The sequence below is a fragment of the Alexandromys fortis genome, unplaced genomic scaffold (genome assembly GCF_014885135.2).
Source record: "Alexandromys fortis isolate MF-2015 unplaced genomic scaffold, M_Fortis_MF-2015_v1.1 scaffold_5, whole genome shotgun sequence".
NCBI lineage: Eukaryota > Metazoa > Chordata > Mammalia > Rodentia > Cricetidae > Alexandromys > Alexandromys fortis.
The window spans coordinates 26083084-26109369 of NW_026067924.1; the positions used below are offsets into that span (position 1 = coordinate 26083084).

The 26286-nt window shown below is 44.3% G+C and overlaps 1 protein-coding gene across 3 annotated transcripts in view; it reads left to right on the forward strand.

Annotated features, from left to right (window-relative positions):
* Positions 1–26056, forward strand: part of Chrm3 (cholinergic receptor muscarinic 3) — a 446349-nt gene extending 420293 nt beyond the window's left edge. For all 3 annotated transcript variants that reach the window (XM_050142313.1, XM_050142311.1, XM_050142312.1), the window contains one exon: positions 22581–26056. In XM_050142313.1, coding sequence (XP_049998270.1) covers positions 22600–24366 — 1767 coding nt within the window. In that variant the 5' untranslated portion in view covers positions 22581–22599 and the 3' untranslated portion in view covers positions 24367–26056. The remainder of the gene's footprint in view (positions 1–22580) is intronic.
* Positions 26057–26286: the final 230 nt, after the last annotated feature.

The window sequence follows — 26286 nt, forward strand, 5'->3', positions numbered from 1 at the left end:
TTCCTAAACACTGCTGGGCAAAAGCACTCCTTCTTGGCAGCCCTTTAGCAGGTCTGAGTTGTTTTCAGATGACACTGAAGTCCCTTAAGGCGGGAGGGTGGGGGAGTACATGGGTTACTCTCTCTGTGCCTCTCTAGACTTCTCACTGCCCCACAGAAGAACCTGCAGCCCCTTGCACACTCCTACCACGCTTGCCTACCTGTCTACAGGTGCCCTGAACCTCCAGCCTTCAGCTTTCCTCTCACATCTAGTAATTAGTTCCTCCTGACCCTACCCAGACCCTCCCTCTCCTCCAGCTCTTTTTACGGTGCCTGAGCACAGGATCAGGGTCCACACCTCTCCCCTTGGACGTTCTCTGGGAACTGCTTCAACTCTTCATTCGTGAGGACTGCCATATGTTTAATGCCCCAAGACTAAGCATTTTACAATCTTCCTCTTCGTTTATGCCCACAGGAACTGAAAGAGTGATGTTTTATCCCATTTTATAGCTGAGGAAACTGAGTCTCAGAAGGCAAGGGGCTTCCCAAGTTTCCAATACTACACAGTGGGATTGGTTTTGAACTTAGTAAGAACTTTACTCTGTGTAAGAGTCATTTGCATAACTGCTTACACTTTTAGTTTACTTTTAGATGTATTTTTATGTATGCTTTCATTTACACATACACACACACACACACACATTTATGTACATAATGCCCCTGGTTCAGCAAACATCTAAGGGTAAGGTCAGTCTGTTACATCTTCTAATCTTTTGTCTGTATGTCAAGGAAATGCTCAAAAGGTAGTGGTGGACAATTCCATCATTTGCCCAATATATTTTCACGACCCCTTTGTAAAGAAGATTGTGTGTCATGAGGCAGTAAGGACACCAATGCCATGGCTGTGGCTCCAGCCCATCGGGAACAACGTATCTTATAGCAGAAAACTGAGCAGTCTGCAGTAAAGGTCTGGCCAACATTTTCTGCAAAAGGCAAGAGAGGAAGTATTTTAGGATATGCCATCATCTTGTCTTGGATAGGATTTAACTGTGTTTCGGTGAGAAAACGACCACAGTAAACATCCGAACACATGGGCTTCCTGTGTCCTGAAACTCTGCGCATGGCAGTCAAGATGGACTTTCACATACGTGACGTGGATCTTAAGATGCTCTTCTTCTTCTTTTTTTTTTTTTACTCCAACCATTTAAAGACATAAAAGACACTCTCGACTAGCTGGTAGTTGAGAAACAAAATAAAGTTTCGTGCTGGATTTGGTCCATAGCCAACCCCTGTTCTGTAGAACTGTAGAAAAAGCTAACTGTCCCAGGTCTCTTATTGGCCAGGATGGCGAGCAAGGTCTGAAGCAATTTTATGCGGACATCATTGGCTTGTGTCTATCATGCCGAAGTGTTGGTCTTGTTATTTTTATTTCTGATGTGTGCTGTTGAAAAATAAGAGTGACCACTGGTCAAAATTACATGGGGTGGTCAACATTCTCTACATAGCACTTTGATTATGCAGCTTCTTGCTAGACACTGTCAAATGAGTTAAAGGAAAGTAATTTACCTTTAACTGCTCCCCATCTTCAGATCAGAGCACTTGTTATTGCCCCATCTTTGAGAATGGCTTATGAACTATGCACCTGTACCCATGCACACACGCATGCACATACACACACACCTTCTCCAGCACACACACACACAACAAAGCTGAGTTCTTACCTCTTCCAGGGTAACAGGCCGAATCCTTTTGCTTTTGTTCATTCCTTAAAACTGAACTGAAGAACAGTGAATCTGCTCAGCTCTTCGCAGTCCTTGCTCCTTTGGTAGAATCGGTTGAATATCTAGCTTCCTTTTCAGTGATCTCATGGCATAACTAGGAGATAAGGGACACCTACCCTTCATTTTTATCCTATTTCTAAATGATAAACTATTGATAGCATGTATCACTGGTACACCACCACCCACAGCTCATGTGGGCATCACTTTCAAAAGCCAAGCAGGGTAGTGCGAGGGAACTGTTGGTGTGCTCGCCGGGTAGCTCAGAAAACACAGGGCCAGATTGCCGAGGGGCCTGACTGGAATGTGTGAAGCCATTTGGAGCAATAGGATTGTGTCTTGGCCAAACCTAGATCTCCTCTCCAAACTAACACACTCACTCTTACTCTCTGTCTGTGTCTCTGTCTCTCCCTCCCTCTCCCTGTCTTTGTCTATCTCTGTCTTTCTCTCCCTCTCTGTCTGTGTGTGTGTCTCTCTGCCTCCCTTCTGCTCCCTGCCCTGCCCCTTCTATAAGCCCATGGGGCAGATGCCAGGCATCGTTCCATCTCTTTTCTGCATAGGAGGAGTCTCCACTAAGCCATCTGACCACTACTTCCAATCTCAAATGTGCATCTTGTGAAAGAGAGTGCTATAGACCAGTACTGAGCAGTTTGTCCAGGTGCCATCAAGGTGGGCGTCAACAGCGAGCCCAGAAAGCCAGAGGGAGCTTTGTGGTGGTCAGCATTGTTTAATCATCGTTGGTATACAGTTAGCACCCTCGGGTCTGCATGGTGCTCACCACAACACCCTGGCTTTTGTCTGCTTTACTTTAAGGCTCATCAAAGAGCCTTCACAAGCAGGAGCATTTGCAAGAAGTCATCTGCTTATTGAACAGCCCTCAGGAGAAGACATAAATGCCATTTTGTTGTCCCCTTCTGTGAGGCGCAGTTGGCATCTTAACATGGGGAGCAAGTGTAAAATGTCTGAGAATTTTCTGCATTAAAAGGCTTGCTGGAAGCCAAGCACATTTAGCTGAAATTGCCAGGGCTCTCGCTGGCTCTTTCTTCCTCTCTCTGAAACACAAACACCAAAAGTCACTGTCCTAACTTGCAGTCTTAATCTATAAAAGACACTCAACAGATAAATCCAGGTCCTAGTTGCAGATTCTAGCATGGTCTCTTCTCCAGCACATAATAAACACCTTTAGATTTTGAAATACAAAAGTATTTTTCTTTTGGAATCTACAGTAATCTGCAGAGTTCAGGGGTGCCACTGTCCCATTTTCCAGAAGAATACAATTAATTGCTTTCAACTCTACAGTAAATAAACTCTAACTGGTGAATAAAGGCATCCGCTCAGCTGTTAACACCTGGTGTGTGGTAGATCCGCTTCTGACTTCCCAAAGTCCTGCAGAAGAGTGAGCTGTCTCCATTTTACTGACCAATAGATTGGGGCTAAATAGCACAAACTGAATTTCTTAACATCATACAAAAAAAATTCAAACCCAGAGATCGACTGGCTACTTCATGCCTCCTTCCATGAGCAGGAAAAAAACTATAGTGGTATATTATCTGTATTTTAATAAATAAAACTTGCCTGAAGGTCAGTGCAAAGCAGCCACACTAGTCAGCCATACAGACCAGGCAGTGGTGGCATACACCTCTAACCCCAGAAGCCATGCTAGTTAGCCATAGAGGGCAGGCAGTGGTGGTGCACGCCTTTAATCCCAGCACTAGAGAGGAATATAAGGCCGAATGAGACAGGAACTCGCTCTCTTTCAGTCTGAAGATTTCATGGAAGTAAGAGCTCTCTAGTGGCTTAGCTGCTTTGCTTCTCTGATCTTCAGGTTGAACCCCAATAGCTATCTCTGGTTTTTTATTAATTGTGCTACAGAAATCCAGATTTTTTTTCAAGAAAAATTAGTAAATGATGATTCTTTTTGATGTACAGTAGATACAGATATCTTTTTTTTTTTTTGAGACAGGGTTTTTCTATAGCTTTGGAACCTGTCCTGGAACTAGCTCTTGTAGACCAGGCTGGTCTCGAACTCACAGAGATCCACCTGCCTCTGCCTCCTGAGTGCTGGTATTAAAGGTGTGCGCCACCACTGCCCAGCCCAGATATCTTTCCAGTAATAAGTATGTAGAATATATCTGTTCAAGTGCAGGTCTGTGCCTCATTGCCACATGAGGGTACCAGTAGCACCTCGTGGGCTTGCTCAGATAGCCATGAAAGATGAGGGGGGAGTGTTGAAATGGAGAGAGTGGCATGTGTAGAGGGAACACGCAGGGAATGAAACCAGATTCCTCTATCCTAAAAGTTCCTGTGCACTGAGAGCACAGGAGAACTGCTTACAACACCTACGCCCCACAAACACCCTCAGATCTTTGGGGTGAGCAGGTCCAGTGCACAGAATGCACGTCTCTAACTAGCTCTCAGGTGGGTCGGGTACAGCCAGTCCACCTGGGCAGCACTGCCTGGAACATCCCAGGGGGAATCACTTCATGAGGTCTCCAAATCAGGAATTAGCCCTGTGCCATCTTAGAAACCACCTTTGCATTGTTTCTATTTGCTGAACTATCTGGGACTCTGTCAGGCATCTTTATTTGATTTGAAACTCACTCCCCCAGGCAAGGAAGCCAGGGATTGTTAAATTATGAATGAAGCTCCGCTGTGAATTGGTTGAGCCACGCACAGGACACAGGGCTGTCCTCAGTGGTGAGAAGGCTCAGTCCTGGAGTGCTGTAGGTGAAAAACCCAGGATTAATGAAGGAGGAGAGGAGGAAGAGACCAGTGCCTTCCTTCTGACCCTCCTGTCCTCTTAAGATGTACTGGTGGGCCCAGAGTAAAGTCCACCTCACTTCCCTCCACACTCAGTATTGCTCCCTGCCTAGTACTCTGTATCCTGGAAAGACCTCCCCTCCCCAGCTATAGCTTCAACAGAGCATCCTTAGAGCGCTATCGATTTTTGAGGACCACGGACAGTTTCAAACATCTGTCTGGTGCTATTTGTCTGCACTGCAGTCTGTTGGGTTCAATGGAAGAGAATGGGGAAATTCTGGCTGACCCCTGAGAAGGGAGAGCCCAAGGCACTCAGCAATAAGGACCGTAGTGAGCGCTGAATGAAAGCTTGCTCCATACCCCAGGACCGGAAGAGACAGTGCCACTGCTAAACCTGCCACTGATCCAGCGAAGGAGAAGAAGTAAGAGGAGAAAGAAATGGTCAGAGAAATAGAAATAAATGACCAAATGTTTGAGGCGTCACCCACTGAAAACCCAGGTCATCAGATAATCCATCATCGGCTCGCACATCTCTCCAGTCAAACTTGGACCGGTTTCCCAATCTGAAACCATCTCCGGCATTTACTTTAAGTTCCTCAGGGTTCCCAGCCCACTAGCTTGGAACTCACACACAACCATCTGCTTCCTTGGCCTTTGAGTAACTATTTCAAGTGAGCTGTTTAAGGTCAAGTTTTACACTAGAATTCTAACCACTTCTCTTTTTTTAACCTTTATTGTGTGCACACACGTGTATGTGTGTGTGCACACATGCCCATGCACGCACTCGGGTGTGTCCATGCCACAGCACATGCATGAAGGCAGGGAACGGTTTCCAGGAGTCGGTTCTGTCCTTCCATCAACAGTTCTTTACTTGTCAGGCTTGCATGGCAATCACATTTACCCCCCCAAGCCATCTCCCCAGCCTCATAGATTGCTTTTCCTAGAAGGACTAAAAAGAACTGGGTCATTTGTATTATCCTAGACATGTGGACATAGGGGGCTGAAAGGGACTGAGCTCGTGCCAACAGGTGATCAGGGAGCTGGAAAATTAAGACAGACAGCCAAGTGCAGTTTGGGAATTCGGAGACTCCCAGTTCTGCGGAATTACAGCTGGAGAAGCGCCCATGTCCTTCTGTGTCCTCACTTTACCCGCGAGAGCACTGCAGCCTACCAGGAACAGATAACTGCTCGCCCCACTTCGTATGCTAATGAGTGGCAGCTGCTTCAGCCTGCAAGCGACTGCCATTCGCCGTGTCATTTTTATCTGGCTTTGAATGAAGAGTTCCTCTGGGGGTAACACTGATCTTTTGGCACGTGCAGGGTATTCTGTGTGCCTCAGACACCGAGCTGGTCAGTCCTCTGAGTCCCTGGGCTTAGCGCTGTCAGATTCGACCTACCACAGATCAAAAACACACAAGATTTTTAAGTTCATTTCTTAGCAGATATTCAATGTTCAAAATAATGGTTTCACTTTCCCACCCTTGTGTGCCCTAGACTTCCGTTATTTTCACCCTCTCCTGTGTCTCCGCCTCTCTTGTGCTACTCCCCTTACTTGTTCAAATAAGCCCTCCTTCTACTTTCAAATATCTTTCCCCAAAACTCTGGATTCTGCATGCGACACAAAACATGCACTCTGTGACTCCCAATGCAGAGCATAAAGTAGATGCTCAATAAATCTGTGGAGAACTGAAATAGACCCCCATATTTGATTTGTTTGGGGGACTCCTCAGCTCTGGGACTCCTTTTGCAGTCACGGGATTCCCTCCATCTTAGTCTAGTAGGTTAGGAAACACAGGTGCAAGTCTTTCCAATGTGAGGAGTAGTCTTCACCATCAGATTTCCCTGCATGATTCCAGCCCACAGACTAGGTTCTGTTGAAATATACAAAGAGCACCAGCCCCTAGGAGTCTCAACAGCACGAGGCCTTTGCTCCTGGATTCGTGCCCATGAAATACGATGCAATCTAGTTTATTCAGACAAATTTCTCCCCCGGGAGATCTGATGCCACTTCTTTCCCCTTTAATCCTTGAGTTAAATATCACTTCATCGCAGAGTCATCTTTGTCTAGAATGATATGAAATAGCCCCACGTACTGTTTACCCACACTTCACCAGCTCTGCGCCTTGATGGTTTTGTTAGCAGCATCACAGTGAAGTCCACTGGTTTGGGTGGCTGTTTAACTCTTTTTCTTATCTAACAGAATGTAGTGTTTTATTTGTCTGGATCATCCCAAGTGTTCACAGAGGTCAGCACGTTTTTAATGTGTATTTAAGCAAATGCCATCCGCACACTGTGAGCTGGGCATTTTAACAGCCACCTTAATCCTTTTCATTCCATGGGCTCCACATTTACATAGTCTTCTTTCTCCATAACTTATGGGTAAAGAAACTAAAGCAGGCCGAGAGGAAATAACTCATCCCAAAGCACAGAACTATCACGTGTATTTGCCCATGGAGTCCAGCTCTGGATGCATGTTCAACCATTAGGCTCAACAAATTACACACAACAAATTAATTCCTGTTTAAGCATATGAATAAGTTAACCAATTGCAATCTGTTTTTTCTGTCACTTATATTTTACATCTGTGTAAGCATTCCCACCTCAATCTTTTTGTCTTTTAGGAGTTGTGGGGGGAGGGGGTATTGAAAGTGCATGTCTTTTTAAAACATTCCTAATTTTAATTTTTTTAAAAAAAGAAAAAGACCCTTACCTACAGTTCTGAAGGAAATGTATTTATCATATGAAAAGATAAACCACATCAACAGGCACACACTTATGACAAAGTTCTATTATACAAAAACCAACACATCTGCATTTTTTGTTATATTGACTGTAGTGGGTTGATATTTCAACCCTTAATCCTAAGACCATATTGCAAAAAGATGCTGCAGATGTAATCAAATAAAGGATCTTGAGACCAGATTATCCATGATGGCCCTAAACCCAATGGCAAGTGTCTCCATCAGAAACACACAAAGAAGGGAGAGGGGCAGTGTGTTTAGATGTGGTCAGGCCACTGGAAACAGAACAGGCAGACTGGAAACCCTCCTAGAGTTTTTGGAGGAAGCATGATCCTGGGAATGCTTTGATTTTGAACTTGTGACTGCCACAATCATGAGAAAATAAATAAATACACATATAACTGTTGATGGAGAGAGAGATTTTCTCAGTGGTAAGGTTCACATGTTTCTGTAAACAGTACTAATGAAGCTCATGAGTCACACACACATACATATACACCAAATTGCATATGTACACACACACACACACACACACAACATGAACCCAGAGGAGGTTAGTTAAGAAAAAGGAAATCAGCAAGAGTGAGTGGTGGATACAAGAGAATAATGGGAGTAAATATAATCCAATACATTATATACATGTATGAAAATTTCATAATGAGACCCACTATTATATATGTCAATTTGAAATACTCCTCAAAATCTCAGGATTCCAAGTTCTATTAAAGGATGCATGGAGCCTCCTTAAGTGGTAGACAGAAAAGCAAAGCCAATGCTGAGTCTCCATTGGACATGGCATGACTTGCTGAACTCTGCTATTGTTTCTGATTCCTACTTTCTATTGACCACCTAATATTTTGATTGCCTGTTCAGAATTTGACTGGCAGGAACTGGACATGGGGGACGACTAGAGAGAATGCAACTTGCAGGGAGCATGGGAGAAATTCTAACAGGGACTTTCAAAGAAACAAAGAATTGATACCCTACACTGCCTCCAAGCTGCCCAGGATATGAGTGTATCTGGATGAGATGGATAGAAGACTTCTTCAAATACAAATGGCCTGTTTCCATCCTCAGAATATAAGTCTATACTGTGGTGCCCAAAGTCACATATCTGAAAAGTAACCCCTTGATGATCATTGATGCTTGGGTAGTCCAGACACCACTCTTCTGAGTCAAGGTAAAGTGATTAAGTTAATCTGTTGGCTTATAGGTGGCTGTCTGGATCATCCTTCTACCTTGTAAATGATATCACATCATGAATTTTTTCTAAATAAGTATGTATTTTTAGTAGCGCATGATAAGTTTATTTGATGATCATTCTGGTCCCAAACAATGACTTTCTGCAAAAAAGCACTACAACAAGATATTGTGCTTTACTCGAACAAGGAGCACACTTCCACAGGGCTTCCCGTGTATGGGGAAGAGGCCATTAATCCTCTCTAAACTCACCTATACTGGCTTTTCCTTAAGGGCCCCACAGGGAATCATCAGCTCCCTCTTGGGAGTCATTCTGGGAGGAGACAAGGACTCCGCTCAATAAGGAACTAATAATCCAAGTTCGCTGAGTTAACTTTCCTTCCTAGGTCACTCCCCTCATTTGATCTGTCTAACAGCAACAACCCCCTCCCTGATTCTTCACTAGCTTTTCGAGAGGGGGCTGTTAATGAAGATGTCCTCAGTGATATTCCCAAACACTCTCATCATTGTTTCTTGAGTGACCAACCAAATTCCGTTAGAACATTTAATCATGGAAGCTGACTTCCTCATTTTTTACAACGTGTTATCAATATTTCAAGACACTGAAAGTCACATGGTGGTGATATGTTTGAGACAGCAAAGAAGATGGGAATGGTTCCTGGTTCCTGAAGCAGAACCCAAGCTTTGAGCTGTAGTCTCACTCATAGCCAGAGCTTGGTGTGACAAGAGAAGAGAAGGCAAAAGCTGTACTCAGCACAAAACCAAATCTGGAGCCAGAGCTGGCCAGCAGAAAGTGTCACCACCATCGGGGAAAAAAAAGACATACTAGAGGCCATATTACTTTGGGGTAGATTCCTCCAGCCCTAGTGGATATGCATTCTAATTTAAAATACCATAGGGAAGAAAAAAAAATAGATGTTTCCATGGAGATCATTTCCCAGCATTGGCTCTCCTGCCTCATTATCATATCTGACTTAAATATTTTCTGGGAATCAGTTTGAATGTCATCTATGCACCTTGTTCCTTCAGTGGTCATAGACTGTATAACATCTGGCCAGAGGTTTTCTTAAATAAACTGTGTAGCTGTAAGCAGTCCTTTCAATTCCCACCCATCCACTCACATACGCATGACTTGCAGACTGCTTATCACATGAGAATTCCACTGGCATTTACCACCGGGTCTCTAGTAAAGTACTGTAGGTTGGTTGAATCTATCCTTTCTTTGGAAGTCAGCATAGACACCTGCAGCTGGATATGCTAATGACGTTCCAGGAAACCTGACTAGTGTTGGCTTGTGTTACCTAGCGCCAGATACAAACAGCAACCTTGCAGAAGCACTCCCCTGACACAGGGTGTTTTCTCAGTGACCTCTTCCTATTCGTTATCACTGTTAGAAAAACTAATCCCGCTCATGTTATTTACCTGTACTGATTCGTCCCTTTGTCCCCATTTCACAACTACTTATGTGACAGTGTTCATCAGTGCTCCCTTAACTACAGCAGGGTCCTTCCCAGGGATGACAGCTTGCCAGCAGAGAGAACCCCCTCCCTTTTTCCTCTTACCTCTATCTTGGTTGAATATGACATTTGATGGCATACAGTTGGAACTGTGGGCTCCCAAACCATTTTAAAAGCTAATGAAGCCTTCGGCAACCTAACTCATGGGAATTCATTACACACCCCTCACAGCATTAGAAGACCCAGAATGTTATTTGCTTCTGTTGAGATGTTTTGGAAAAGAATTTCGGGACCTCCAGTTCAGGAACTCTCAGCTTCTTTGTTATACACACAACTTTTTCCAAACTTTCCATCTCTTAACAATAACTAGATCATCTAGATTTGTATCAGAACTTGAGAGAAAATGCGCTGTTCAGGTAATAAAGCTAAAACTTCATGTCCCCTCACAAGGACTCCTGAGAGAGAAGAGAGTGATGGCCTTTCATATTCATGATTTTTGTGTGCATTTTCTTAACAGAGCAAGACAGCAAAATTACATAAGCGTCAGTCTCCACAAAATCTGTATCTACCCCTGGTGGGAATATTTTGAAATACAAATTTTACTTAAAAGCCTTTTATTGAAAAATCTGTGTTTTAGCTGGGCATGGTGGAGAACGCCTGTAATCTGAATATTTAGGAGTTGGAGACAGAGAGATCAGGAGTTCAAAACTATTCTTGGCTACATGATAAGTTTGAGGCTGGCCTGCAATACATGACCAAGGGTTCCAGAGAAACACAGGAGAGAGAAGAAAAGAAGAGAGACCTTTCATGGTTGAAAGGAACACTTGAAATGAGGTTCTAGATGGTCAATGGAGGCACACCGTGAGGCCAGTACTCCTTTGTCAATGGGAATTACAGGGAGAAATAGACAGGCTATAGCAGACATCCATAGCCTGCCATTAATTCTGACGCGTTTATCAATATCGTCACCAAAAAGCCCGGCGATGTACTACTTCACTTCCCCAAAGCTCAATGGTTTCCCACATGCAGGTTTGCTGATTTTTTCAGGACCAGGGGAAGGGGAGCCACCATCTTAACACTGCTTCCTTATAAAGTCAGGTCAGAGAATTCTTTTCCATTCAATCTTGAGTGCAACCAATGGTCTGTGCACACTGATTTAGCCAGGCTTGGCCGGTGGTGCAGAACAGCGCCCTTTGTCATAGCCACAGTGAACTGCTGGCTCTAACCTGGCCCACTCATTCGTTCAGGGTTTCGAAGGGTTCGTGTTTTATCCAGCTGGTCCTGAGTCACCACTCCTAGTTGGGATGAGCTGAGCTTATACTCATGCCCCCAACAGGAGCATAAGCAGTTTTAAACTGCAGACTGGCCCAAGAGCCAGGAGCACAGAGATGGGGGCAGGGTTGCAATGACAGGTAATGCTTGCTGCCAGGAGTTTAAACTCAAACACCAACAGAAGTAGGAATAGACATGCTCGGTGCACAGTACATGTTTGCACGAAAATAGTGCAAGGCTCGTCTGTGCGCTTCATTTGTGTTCATAATTATAATCTTTAAAAGAAGAACTAAAGGAATTCGGGGAGGGCCATTAACTCTGAATTCTCTCGCGACACCGTTGCTGGTTCTGTCATCAGAAGGAAAAGCGGGATCAGCAGTGAGGTAGAGCTGGGAGTAGACAAAGGTGAAAGCAATCAGGTGGCTAATGACTACAAGAGGACCCAGGGTCCTGTCGGTTGAAGGGATTAAAAAGGGGTGGAGAGAGGTTTGGGGTTTTGTTTATAAGTATTCTGTAATTTTATACTCAAATGCAAGGTGTTAAGATCATATTGGCCATCTGCAACCCCTCCAACCCCTTCCCATCCTTCTCACAGACCCCTCCACATGCCCTTCCCAGATTCCTGTCTCTTCTCTTCCCCCTCCTCCTTTATGGCCCACTGAGGCCAATTAGGGCTGCCCATGTACACATGGATATAGGGCGCCATCCTCTGGAACATGGGCAATCTGCTATGGGCCACAAGACTAAAACTGCCCTTTTCTCCCCTCAGCTGCCATCAGCTGCCCACAGGGCTGGAGAGGAGTTTGGAGTGGGGGTCCCATTAGGGGTGAGCCTCCTTAACCCATTCATGGAGAGAGTTTTAGTGAAGTTTTAGAATCCGATATTCACCTCCAACCACTGCTACTTAGCCAGTCAAAGATGTCTTAGGCAAGCTGCGTCTTAGGCCCTTCGAGTCTTTTTGTGTCCATCGTCTCTAGGGGCTGGAAAGGTGCATCAGTGACTAAGAGCATTGGCCGCACCAGCATGGGGATCTGAGTTCAGAGCCCCAGTGCTCTTGTTAAAACGAAACATGGCTGGACACTCCTGTGACCCTAAAACTGTCCTGCGGCTGGAAGGAGCCTAGGGGATCACTGGAGGCTACTGGTTAGGCAGTCTAGATGAAATAGCAAGCTATTTCAGTGAAAGGCACTGTCTTTAGAAATAAAATAAAAAAGTAGAGACTGATGGACAAAAGCACCTGACATCCTGGCCTCCATATGCGCATACATGGGCAAGCACGCCTGTGAGTGAGCACACACACACACACACACACGTACACACAAAACATTAAAAAAATCAAACATGATAACCTGGATATTAATCATACAAGGCACTAATAACAAGAACTCTAATAAAAGCTATTGGCATATGCAAAACTCAGGGATTTTACGTGCATACATACAAGTGTGTGGGTATGCATGTATGTATGCATGTAAATTTTTTGAAATAGTTTCTCTGAATAGCTTTGGTGCCTGTCCTGAAACTATTTCTTTTTTATTAGACTTGCCTTAAACTTAGAAAGATCCACCTGCCTCTACCTCCTAAGTTCTGGGATCAAAGGCCTGCATCACCACCACCTGGCTATTTCTCTTAAGACAGTAAACAGTGCCGGGTGTGGTACCACATGTGTTTGATCCCAGGGCTGGGGGGCCAAGGCAGACTGATCTTTGTGAGTTCTAGGCCATCCTGGTTTTAGCACAGAGTTAGTTCCAGGACAACCAGAAACCCTTGTCTCGAAAAAACAAATAGAGAATAAACAGTGTCATAATAAACCAAAAAGTGTTGTTTTGAATGAATAGTTAAAAAGTTGAGGAGTCCATATGAGTTCAAAAATTAGTAAACAAAATTAGTTTTACTGCTAAACTAAATTTACTCTCTGGGTCACAGTGAGTAAATACTAATGTATCTATGATAAATGGTTAGAAACAAGAAAGAAAAACCATCTAGAAAACATGAAGACACCATTTGTCTAAAGGCTGATGCTGTGTTGTCTGAGCGAAAGATAATAACTACAATACTTCAGTATTACTAAGTATAAGCCTTTATGCTTCGAAACTTCAAAAATGTTTAAATTATTTCAGTGTGTGGTGTGTGTATGCGTGTGTCTGTGTCTCTTTGTCCGTATATGTGCTGTTTGTGTTTCCCTGTCTCTGTGTCCATGACTGTATATGTATGTTGTGTGTGTGTCTGTGTGTGTGGTTTGTGTGTTTGTAAGGTAATTGTGTTCCAGAAACATCGAACTTTGCTTGGTGATAGCCCATGAAGCAGCTCCTAACCAGAAAAGAGCTTTTATGCCTACCCATCAGTAAACACTTAGCTTTAAGCTGGAGCTTGTGAAATATAGCCAGAGCATCATTTTCACTACTCTTCCGTCCATGCTAAAGGCCAGCCAGTCCAGTCTCTTAACATTATATTAAACCCGCAAAGATCCTAAATTCTACTAGGTTTCAAAACGTTATCGTTTTTCTAAACTTTTTTTTATTTTAAAGACATTGTTTTCTACATATATAAATTTCTGTGAAAGGTATTTATACATTACTTTAAAGAACTATACATAGTATCCAAATATGCATAGCTGTGGTGTCTTCTCCCAACAGCAAACAATACATTTTTGGAAATTACTTTTACAAAATGATGATAATCGACTATGCAAACATTAAAATATATATTAATTATTAAAAAAATCAAACAAATAAGATGTAACTTAAAGGGGCTTGGCCCTGCCTCAACTTGATATGCCTGACTTTGTTGACATCCCATGTGAGGCCTTACCCTTTCCAAGGAGTGGATGGGGGGGGGGGGTGGGGGGAGGGAAAGTGGGAGCAGGAGGAGAAGAGGGAGGGGGAACTAAGGTTGGTATGTAAAATTAAAAAAAAAAACTTTTAAATAAGTTGTTTTTTTAAAAAAAGATGTAACTTAAAATAAGAATAATAGTAATGAAGATAAAGTCTATAACAACATTTGACAGACATTTCATGACGTCTAAGCGACTGAATTCTCTGCTTAACATGCACAGTCCTGGGAGAGTGAAGGGTGAGCCTCAGAAGGTGAAGCTACCCAAGCAGGGAGCAGAAGCACACTGCCAGCTTGTACCTGTGTGACTAGGTCTGAAGCTCCCCCCTCCCCCCGACCCTCTTGTGACATGTAGAGCCACACGCTGTGTGCCTGGCACTGATGGAACTCAGAGGGGGAAGGGAGTGTATTATACGAACACATTCATCATGGCAGAAAGCTAGTGCGCAGCCCGGGGAGCGAGTCATGTGTCAGTCAGTCGGAACATGTGCAATGTGATAGAGACTTCTGAGGCTAATTCTCGGCACCAAACCTCGGCATTCAATGGGCAGTTATGACTTTCTGCTTCCTTATGTTAGAATTTCTTCTTTTTCGGCCTGAGTAAATCTATTTGTATTGATTTCACACTTTTGGTATTTAGTTTTCTTCAGTCTTATCCCTCCTGTGTTTTGGTTTTTTGTTTGTTTGTTTGGCTGGCTCAACTTTCTTCCTCGCTGCTTTGTGCTGGGTCCCAGAGGGCCAGAATTCACACTCGCATGAGCTCTGGTTTCCAGTTGATACAGGAAACTCAAAACAAGAGGTCATTGTTTTCTAAGATTTAATGGCACCGGCGCTGCCAAAATATACATTTTATTATTATTTTATTTTGGTTCTCACAAATTCTCTATTCTCATTTCCACAGATAGTGTTTTCAGTGGTAAAAACCCCCATCTTCAATGCTTACATAACAAATTTAAGAAACTTAATTTACACTTGACAGTTTAATCACAGTCTTCATATGCCCTTGGTGGTTAACGAATATGGCTGTAAGCTCCTGGTCCATCATCTGCTTCATCTGAATCCTTTCATATCCATTCATCTCTTGGATCTGCTGCTCAGTTTTGGAATGTAGAGCGGACGATTCGTGTCTGGTTCACTTAACATGAGAACCTGATACAGGAGGCTTCCCTTCCCCACTAACACAGTAAGGAGCTAGTGAGGAGAGATTGTTCTGGAAACCAGCTATTTTATTTTTGGAAGGATTTTTGAGATTTGTATTGGCCTCACTGATGCTGAGGTCTGCAACATTTCATTTAGAGGAGTTTTTAGCAAACACAGTATCTCATGCTCTCTACTACCCTGGAAATTCCACTTGAGCCAAGGACATGGTGTGCCAGCTGCTGGATCCTGGATGGTCCCTTGTGCCTTTGCAAACACATGTGTCACTAAGGCTTTATTGGCACCGAATAAGAACAATGTCTGTAACATGCTGTTAAGTGAGAGAAAGAGAAAGTTAGCGAGCACACACTCATACCTCAAATCGCGTTCCTTAGGAACTCTCTACCTTGTTTTTTGAGGCAGGGTCTCTCACTGGCAAGGAACTTGCCAGACAGTCTAGACAGACTGGCCAGAGAGCCCCTGGAAGCCACCAGTCTCCACTTCCCCAGCACTGGGATTAAAGCACACACCACCAAGCCCAGGTTTTCACATGGATTCCGGGCATGGAGTTCAGCTCCTGGTGCTTGCACAGGAAGCATATGACCCACTGAGCTATCTCCCCAGCTCTTGAATCAACTCTTAGGAGCTGAATGACCAGGCCACCACTCCACTTCTCAATACCTCCATCTTCTCAAGTGACAGTTCAGTAACTGACTCAGTTCACAGCATGGAAGCAAGGGCTGGATGGCTTAATACATGTGTGTACAGCAGGGCCTGGCATGAAATAAGTGCTTAAAGTATGCATGTACAATTCTGCAGAAGACCACATTTTGGAAGGACACTCCATTCCCCTAACAAATATTTACTCATTAAGTAAACTGTTGCCAGTGGTTACCTCAGGGGGCTGAGAATGAGAGGCAAGGGCAGGAGGACTGGGTTCCTGCTTTCTGCTTTATAAACACGTATTGTTTGAAACTGTGCTTGCTAGAGCAGAGGTCAGGCCTAGACAGAGGAGCCAACTTGCCTGTGTGCTGTATGCTGTCCCGGGTTCTGTATGTGTGTGCACAACCTCAGCTACGGTCCTACAGGTGCTATCCACCTTGCGTTTTGTTCTGTTTTGGTGTGTGTGTGTGTGTGTGTGTGTGTGTGTGTGTGTGTGCAAAGGTGCAGCAATGTACAGGTGGAGACCAAGAAAAACTTTTCAAGGGTTCTTTACTGCTACTTTGGGGTTTTTTTCCAATTTTATTATTTTACGTGTATAAGTGGGTTCCAGGTTGTATGTGCCTGGTACCTCCAATGTCCAGAAGAGTCATTGGATCCCATGGAACTGGAATTTCAGACAGTTATGAGCCACCGTGTTGGTATTTGACATTGAACCCAGGTCCCTCAAAAGAGCAGTAAGCATTCTTAACTGCTGACCCATCTCTCCAGTCCCTCTACCTTGTTTTTAAGGCAGGATCTCTTTTGTTATTTCTGCTCTTGCCCTGCATATGATAGCTTGATTCTCCTGACTTGTCCACCACAGTTCTCCCCAAAGGAGGGCTGGGGCCAGGATCACAGATTTGAGCCACTATATCTGACATTTTTACATGGTTTTCAGGAATCAAACTCAGGTCACTGGGATTACATGGCAAGTGCCTTTGCTTGCTGAGCCATATCACCAACCCCACCTTCTTTTTGACACATAGTCTCTCACTAGCCGAGAGCTCACTGAGGTAAGGAAAGCCTGGCTTCCAAGAAGCCCAAGGAATCCACCAGCCCCAGAGCTAAGGTGATGAGTGTGTGTGACCACACCAACCTTTTCTTACATGCTCCTGGGGAATACATGGCTGCTTTGGATTTGCAAGGCAAACGTGTTACCAAGCTGCTCCACCGCCACCCCCAGAGCTGATTCTTGAAGAGAATTGAAGTTTGCCACATTAAAGAGTACCAGGATATTTTCCAGATTTTTCCTGGCAAAACAGAATATTATAACATTTTTTCTGAGCCTCTTTCATCTCTGTTAGTGCCAAGATTTGTCCATCTCAGTTTTATTGACGCTTGAAACCAGACAGTTCTTTGTCCTGTGTCTGCAGCATCCCTGCCATTTACCCGCTAGATGCCAGGAACACATTCTCTTCAAGTCGTTACAGGAGTAACAGCTCCAGACATTGCCAAACGTCCCCCCCAGGGGAAGCAAGCGTCTCCTGAAGTATGACCATCTCTTTAGACTCAATGAAAAGTGAGCTTTTGTAAATCTTACAAAAGACCATTCCGTAACCAGTCAGGGAGGAGCGTTCAATTAATCTTACCATTTCTAAGAAACTACTGTGGATCAGGCTGGCTGTGTTGGGTGTTTTATATTATATCCGTTTGATCCTCGGATAGTATAGTCTGCATTTTTCTGTAATGTGGAAACAAGATCAGGGGCTCTCTGACCTGCCAGGTGTTAGTGTTCGGGACATCTCCTGACCCTTACGTGCTGTGGCAGGACTTCCTCTGTCCACCTCACACACTGCTTCTACTTTTTTGGGGTTTTTTTTTTTCCAGACTTGCAGTGTGTGTACAAACATGTATCAGTTGGGGTATGTAAACATATGGAAGTATTTGTGGAAATCAGATATATGGGGCACGTGTGGCTATAAAGACAGATAGTCTGATAAGTATGGACCTTTAAAAAAAACATAAGGAGTAAAACTTGTCAGTAGCAATAGCGTAAATAGTGGGGCAATTGCATGGGCTTTGCTGGGTGACTTTGTAGTATGTGTATTGACATATATCCTAAATCTTTGGTCCAAACTGTGATGATTTTTTCTACTATTTTTTATGTATGCACATATATTTTATTTATGCAGTTGTATATGTGTATGCGTACATGTTCATGTGTGTGAGTGCAGGCACACACATGCCACAGGGCACATGTGGAGGTCAAAGGACTACCTCAGGTTTCAGTCCCCACCTGCCTTGCGTAAGACAGTCCCTTGTTGCTCTGTGACTGTATAATAAGCTAGCTGGCCAACAAGCTTCCAGTGATCCTCCTGTCTGCCTCCCATCTCACCATAGGAGAGCTGGAATTACAGGCATGCTCTGTGGCACTCACTTTTTTCCTTGGATTCTGGGCTATCCAAACTCAGGTCCTTGGGCTCCTGCGGCCAGTGCTTTACCCACTGAGCCAACTCCCAGCCCCTAGGAGATCTTTAAGCAAAATTATTTCCAAGGCTGTGTAAGATCAAGGGTTTTTTTCCCCCCAAAGTGTGACTTCTTCTCTTCCATCACAAAAGCTTAGCAACCAGAGCAAATGACATTGAACGACCTTCAGAATGTAGAAAGACAGCAGGTCTCAGACTGTCAGGGCTTTCTCTCCTTCAAGAACGTGTCGGGGGCAGTGCGCTAACCCTCTCTGGGTAAAGGGGTCTCACTCATATTTGATTTTTTTTATTTCATTCCATTTCTCTAAAGACTAGTTTTTTTAAAATAAACGTTTTAGGCTTGAAAGGTGCTCGCGGAGATCCACAATCATCCAACTCGGATGTTTGTTTTTAAGGTTAAACTATGTTATTTCGTGAGCCGGTGCCAGGCCTCGGCGGTACTGATGTGAGGTTTTTTTTTTTTTTCCAAGCATGTCACATTTTTTTTTTGTCACGTCGAATAAAAGCTGATGAAAGGCAGCAACCAGGAAGGCAGACTGATACGTCGTCCTTTTTAAAAACAAGCCTTCTCCTTTTTAAGTGGAATTTTACCCCACTTTTGGCGTGCGGAAATGTTTTGTTCACAACAAGAACCGCTGTGCCATATTAGGCATCGTCTCTCCTCCTCACAGCTTGAAATGAAGACGAGGGCTAAGTTCACAAGTTTGATTCCCTTTAAAGACACGTTTGATTGCAAAGCTCTGTCCACCCTGTTTGATGCCCTCCTCCGCTGCGTGACTGAACTAAGCCAGCTCAGGGACGGCCTGCTGCTTAGGCGGCTTCTGGCACCCACCAAGGTTGTTCTTTGAGCCAACTTTGCCACCTAGTGGCCTGATGCGATCTTTCTGTCCATTCATGAAGACATTGCTGTGGAGTGCTGTAATGAACTCTGACAGAAAACAGACCGCTCTGGTCCAAAGCAGAGACCCAAAACAAGCCCTGCGGATGATGTATTCTAAAGAGAAAAGATGCCAGGAAGCTGGTCCTTCAAAAACATGGCTGCCGACTGCTAAGGTTCCTCCAGGGCCATGAGAAGAAAAAGAAGGATTAATTTAGAAGTGGAATTCGGGGGCTGGAGAGATGGCTTGGGGGTTAAGAGCACTTGCTGCTCTTGCACAGGCCCAGGCTTGGTCCCCAGCGTCTGTGTGTTGGCTCCCAACCATCTGTAATTCCAGTTCCAGGGATTCAATGCCCTCTTCTGACCCGCATGGGGGCCAAGCGCACAGGTGGTGCACATACAGCAGGCAAAACACATACGTGTAAAGAAACAAAACTTTAAAGAAATATAATTTAGACTTCTGGGAAGCAGGAAGTCACTTAGAGTTTCTAATTAAAGATTTTTTAAATTGAGAGCTTTGTCTCACTTTTCCAGAATCGATCAGAGGACTGTGGTGCTCTGTGGACTAGTGGAATAAAAGAAACTAAAAGAAAATAACTAACCTGAGCCTTTATCTCTAAATTTCTCACATTCTCTGGTACCTAATTGGCCAGCTGAACAAATCCAGTTGTTTTGCATTTATATAGTAAGATGTGATGTCCACAGGAAGGGCTTTCTTATTGTCCACATGACTTTCTGATTTTTTAAAAAGATCTTATGCATATCTTCACTCTCAGTTATGGGATGGATCACATCCCATAATATATATCCTGGGACTTCCTGGATTCTGCAGACCAATCACAGTGGCACCAGCAAGAACTGAGATGTACTAATGCTGACCATGACCACATTAATTTTTTTTACTTCCAATCACTTTTTATTTTTTTAAAAAACAAATTTCAAGAGCCAGTCAGAAGGGCCAACATGTTAAGGCACTCGCTGCCTAGCCTGGTGACCTGAGCCAGTCAGATGGGCCAGCGTGGAAAGGCACCTGCTGCCTAGCCTGGTGACCTGAGTTAGATTCCCGGAATCCACACAGTAAGAGGAGAGAACCAGTTGCCCAAGTTGTCCTATGAACTCCATACATGCACCATGGCATATGTACCCACAATACATGTGCACACATACAAAAAGCTAAGTAAATAAACAAGCATAACAAAAAAATTTGAACCAATTTCTTCCTGTATAGTTGATATTCACAACATATTAAGAGAACAAATGGTTTCCATAGTGACACAGATTTACATATCTGTTACTGCAGATTATTGCATGTGTGGTAAGAGCAACTCAAGCCCACTTGCTTTAACAAGAAAATTCTAATACAACTTTATTAACTATAATCCTCAATTTATATATTAGATATAGAGACTGATCTAGAATATCCACTTGATACTTTAATCAAACAGATTAATCAAGAATCATTTGTTGTGGTAATCAAAGCCTTCCTTCAATCTCCCAAGAAACAAAGGGAACATTTTGGTTATATAACCAAGGTCAAGGGGGTCCTGTTGATTTAGGAATAGCTATGTCTAGTTTTGAAAGTACTACCCTCAGACTGTCTCTTTCTTAGGGTGCCATCCCATCACTCCTGCCTCCTATCTGTCTTCTGCCTTCACTTACGTTTCGGATTTTGCATATGGATACAAAGGTGGTGAACAGAACCCGGCACCCCTAAAGACGGACTTTCTCTCTTTCCAGCATCCATGTGAATTCACCAAACCTATGATCTCTGTTTGTATGTGTGTCAAGTCCATTACTGTGGTCAAGGACTCTAGGTCAGGTGGCAAACACCTATCACAAAACATGCTGGTAAGAGTATCAGGCTGGACACAAGAGAACAGCTGAAAGAACGGCAAGTTACAGACATCTCCTGCGTCACCCTTAGTAAGAAAAATAAAAGACAACAGACAAGAAGCCTTGGGAGTTCTGGGTGTTATGTTTATTTGTAATGAAATCAGCATGGCTGTCATAAAACAAGCAAACAAGACACCAGAACATGATCAGTTCCCATGAGTGCGGAGCCCTGGACCATGCCGCAGTGGAAAGGGGCCCTAGAAGTTGTTGTGGATGTCAATGTATGATGCAGAGTGGGGCTCGGTTGGTGCAAGGTGGACTGTAAACAGGGCTACCGTGCAGACCCTGAAGAAAAGAAGGAAACGTAGCCACTAGCTCCAAGAACCTTTGCAGAAGATGAGACCCTGGGAAGATTAAGGCTCTTTAGAAAGTATATAAGAAATGAGCATGCTATCAAATGTTATTTTTTAAAAAACCGTATATTACATATTTCAATAATGTTTAAAGACACAATGTCATGAGTTAAGGATGTAGCTCAGTTAGGAGAGTGCCCTCCTATCATGCAGAAAGCCCTGCTAGGCTCCCCAGGCCCAATTATTCTACTTTAATACTTACACTCCAGAGTTAGAGACTCAAGGATAAGAATTCAAAGTCATTCTTGGCTACATAATCTGGTTAAGGCCAGTTTGAGCTACATGAGACCCTGTTTCTAAATAAATAAGGATGAAAATAAAGAGACAGTACTATGTGAAATGTTGGACACAATTTTCTGTCCTGCTTTGGGTTGGCTTGGATCATTCCAGTAAGGCTTGAATAGCTGGTATCACCTTCAAGTTGCTTATGTCTGAAGTCTTAGATGTCTAAATGTTCATCATTTTATCTGGTAGATAAAATGCAAATAACTCACATCCATTTATCAAGCAGGAAGAAGGTAACTTTATGGTCAAATAATTGCCCTATAAGCATTTGCTCTTGTGAAAATGAGAGAAGTAAGTAAATCAGAGTTTTGTTTGATGTCAGTGTTCCACGAAATGTATGTACACACATGAGGGAAAGCACAAAGGTCAGTCCCTTTGCTAATTATTCTGCCTTGAACAGATGGATCCCAGCATGCCCTTGACTCCTACCCTTCACATTAGAGAATTAACTCAATTATATGCAACTGCTTTGAAGCTTGTGTCTTGTAACACACTTCCTAAATGCGGGCCGTACAAAACCAAGTGTGGTGCCCACCTCATTCCAGCTCTGCAAGCCTGAGACAGAAAGGCCACAAGTTTGAAGGCTAAGGAGTGAGTTCCAGACCTGCTTAGGTTACAGACTGAAACCCTCCCTCAAAACAAAAATGTAGACAGAAATGTAAGAAAGATTTCCAGAAAAGAAGGGACAGGTAGACAGAAGGGGGAGAGAATTAAGAGAAACTGGGGTTGATAAGTATTTAGTATGAATTGTATGTAATGGTCAAAGATCACATTTAATCTTTATAAGAACATATATATGAAAAAATAAGTAAGCTGCCCCCCCCCAAAAAAAAATTACCAAACAGAACAAAGATCTTTCCTAACTTCGTCTTTTCTCTTTCTTCCCCAGACTATGTCAGAGAGTCACAATGGCCTTGCACAGTAACAGCACAACCTCGCCTTTGTTTCCCAACATCAGCTCTTCCTGGGCGCACAGTTCCTCAGAGGCAGGGCTGCCCTTGGGGACAGTCACTCACTTGGGCAGCTACAACATTTCGCAAGCAGCTGGGAACTTCTCCTCCAACGACACCTCCAACGACCCTCTGGGGGGTCACACCGTCTGGCAAGTGGTCTTCATTGCATTCTTAACAGGCTTCCTGGCATTAGTGACCATCATTGGCAACATCCTTGTCATTGTGGCATTTAAGGTCAACAAACAGCTGAAGACAGTCAACAACTACTTCCTCCTAAGCCTGGCCTGTGCAGATCTCATCATCGGGGTCATTTCCATGAACCTGTTCACCACCTACATCATTATGAACCGCTGGGCACTGGGGAACTTAGCCTGTGACCTCTGGCTTTCTATTGACTATGTGGCCAGCAATGCTTCTGTCATGAATCTGCTGGTCATCAGTTTTGACAGGTACTTTTCCATCACAAGGCCACTCACCTACCGAGCCAAACGAACAACCAAACGGGCTGGTGTGATGATTGGGCTAGCTTGGGTCATCTCCTTTGTCCTGTGGGCTCCTGCCATCTTGTTCTGGCAATACTTTGTAGGGAAGAGAACTGTGCCCCCAGGAGAATGTTTCATTCAGTTCCTGAGCGAGCCCACCATCACCTTCGGCACGGCGATTGCTGCCTTTTATATGCCCGTCACCATCATGACTATTTTATATTGGAGGATCTATAAGGAAACTGAAAAACGTACCAAAGAGCTGGCTGGGCTACAGGCCTCTGGCACAGAAGCTGAGGCAGAAAACTTTGTCCACCCCACAGGCAGTTCTCGAAGCTGCAGCAGCTATGAACTGCAGCAGAGCATGAAGCGCTCCTCCAGGAGAAAGTACGGCCGCTGTCACTTCTGGTTCACGACCAAGAGCTGGAAGCCCAGTGTTGAGCAGATGGACCAAGACCATAGTAGTAGTGACAGCTGGAATAACAATGACGCTGCTGCCTCTCTGGAAAACTCCGCCTCCTCAGATGAAGAGGACATTGGCTCGGAGACCAGAGCCATCTATTCTATTGTGCTCAAGCTGCCAGGTCACAACACCATCCTCAACGCTACCAAGCTACCATCCTCAGACAACCTGCAGGTGCCCGACGAGGACCTGGGAACTGTTGATGTGGAACGAAATGCCAATAAGCTGCAGACCCAGAAAAGCATGGATGATGGTGACAATTGTCAGAAGGACTTCTCCAAGCTTCCCATCCAGTTAGAGTCCGCCGTGGACACAGCCAAGACCTCCAGCACCAACTCCTCAGTGGACAAGACCACGGCCGCTCTCCCTCTGTCCTTCAAGGAAGCCACGCTGGCTAAGAGGTTTGCTCTGAAGACCAGAAGTCAGATCACCAAGCGGAAAAGGATGTCGCTCATCAAGGAGAAGAAGGCAGCCCAGACCCTCAGCGCCATCTTGCTGGCCTTCATCATCACGTGGACCCCCTACAACATCATGGTCCTGGTGAATACCTTCTGTGACAGCTGCATACCCAAAACCTATTGGAATCTGGGCTACTGGCTGTGCTATATCAACAGCACCGTGAACCCCGTGTGCTATGCCCTGTGCAACAAAACATTCAGAACCACCTTCAAGATGCTTCTCTTATGCCAGTGTGACAAACGGAAGAGACGCAAACAGCAGTACCAGCAAAGACAGTCGGTCATTTTTCACAAGCGAGTGCCCGAGCAGGCCTTGTAGGAAAAGGGTTTGTCAGTAGCAATGACCACACACGCACATCAGCCCACAAGGCCTAGCAGGAGTCTGGCACAAGTGGGAGGCCGTTCCTGATGGTGATAAAGCGATTTTTATCAACCACACAGGAAAGAAGCTGCCTGTTTACTGATCTACTGAATAAACTGATTTTGGCCAAATGCCAATTCAGCAGGAAAGAGAGAAAAACATATTGCTGAATATAAAGAAATATATTCTGAAGTAGACTTTTAAGTGTTTTTTTTCTTACAGAGAAAAAAATACATATTGCCTTGAAGCAAGAATCCTCTGAAATTGGTTTGCCTAGGTCTTTTCATTCCCACTAGCTCTGAAATCACAGGTGAGCTCCCTGCACGAGTTGCCATGTGCTCGTCCCAAGGGTCTCAAGGTGTCCCTCCAGACCCCATGTGAAGCACGGCAGGCTTGGAAATCTGTGGTTCCGAGTTATTTTGTACATTGCAGAGCTGTCCCAATTGATTGTCCCAATCAGCTTCCGTCCCCTCTTGGTGTGTTGTTAAACTCTCTATTTGTGGATTTGATTCTTGGTTCTTGCAAAGTACCGTTTTGTGCAGTTCAAGTTTCAAACAAAATCGCATATGAATACATGTATACCTATCTATGTGTGAGTTCGGCACGCACACACATAGTGTACATAACGTGATGGGGAACACCGAACTGGCAAAAGGTTCCTACCGTATATGCTTTCAGTGCTTTGGTAACTGAAGCCCTCTAGGATCCTAATATGATATTGAAAGTGAATTAAGCCCAGTTTGAGGTTGGGTCTGGGTTTGGGTTTTTGACACTGGAGCTGTTTTCCACAAACCACCCTGAAGAATAATACCCAGCACAGAGAAGCCAGGCCTTCTCAGCAAACCTGTGCTAGACGGACAGTTTCGAGGCGGGTCAGTCCGCACCACGTCTTGACTGGACTCTGAGTGCTTTACTGTCTCCTGGGCTATCAGCTCTGTCAGCAGAGCTGAACTAGGGCCCCTCTGAGATCAAAAGGATGAACTCTGTACATGTTTGAATTTCATCGTCTAAATCTGAATGTTTCAAAACAAAATCTGGGATCTAAACTGCTTGAAACTCAATCCTAGAGTCACCTTTGAATGTCACATACAGCAATATATCCACATTTACACGGAAAAGCGAAGGAAATACTGTGCCAGGGGCCTGACAGAAAGCTTTGCATTTCACTTCCTGCTACTTGGCACCTCCGGGAGGAAAGGAGGCCTTACCTCCTGTGATGTAGCAGGAGCCAGGACTTCTGGTTGTCACTGTATAACCTTCACCCAGGAATCGTTTGTGTCAGGAAGCTACACGTCCTCTGAAGAAAGAATTGCACTCGGAAAAAGTATTGCTTCAAAATTTCCTTCTTCCCATTGTGACAACTGATTTTTGCATTCTCCTTTGACTTGCCCCAAGTGCACCGTGTTTTCTCCGGGGGAGGGGGTCTGCTGCTCTTGTTCTCGTGGCTGCTGTATTGTTGGGTTCCTTCCTTCTTTCCCTTCTGCCGGGACTGTGTGGGGAGCGGGTGGGGGGTATGGGAGGGCTGTGGAGAACCCTTCCCTTGTGCAGGGCATCCATCCGTGTTGTGAGCCCAGAGCTTTTGTATTCAGGGGGAGGTGGTGTTTACAGCCGACTTTGACATCAGCGGATGTGTTCTCAGTGGTGTGTCTGTACCTGAACTATTTAATGTTGTGTCGTGTTTATATAAAGAATATTTATGCATACTTCACCATGTGTTTATTTAGTGTTGATAAATAGGACTCCCTCCGCTGTGCCCTTTGATGGGGATTCTTTAAGGTCCAATTAAATCATGACTACTAAGCTTTTCCCTGTGGCTAAGAAGAAAAAAACCATCACCTGGTTGACATTCAAGAGCACCTGACTCCTTCCAGGTCATAA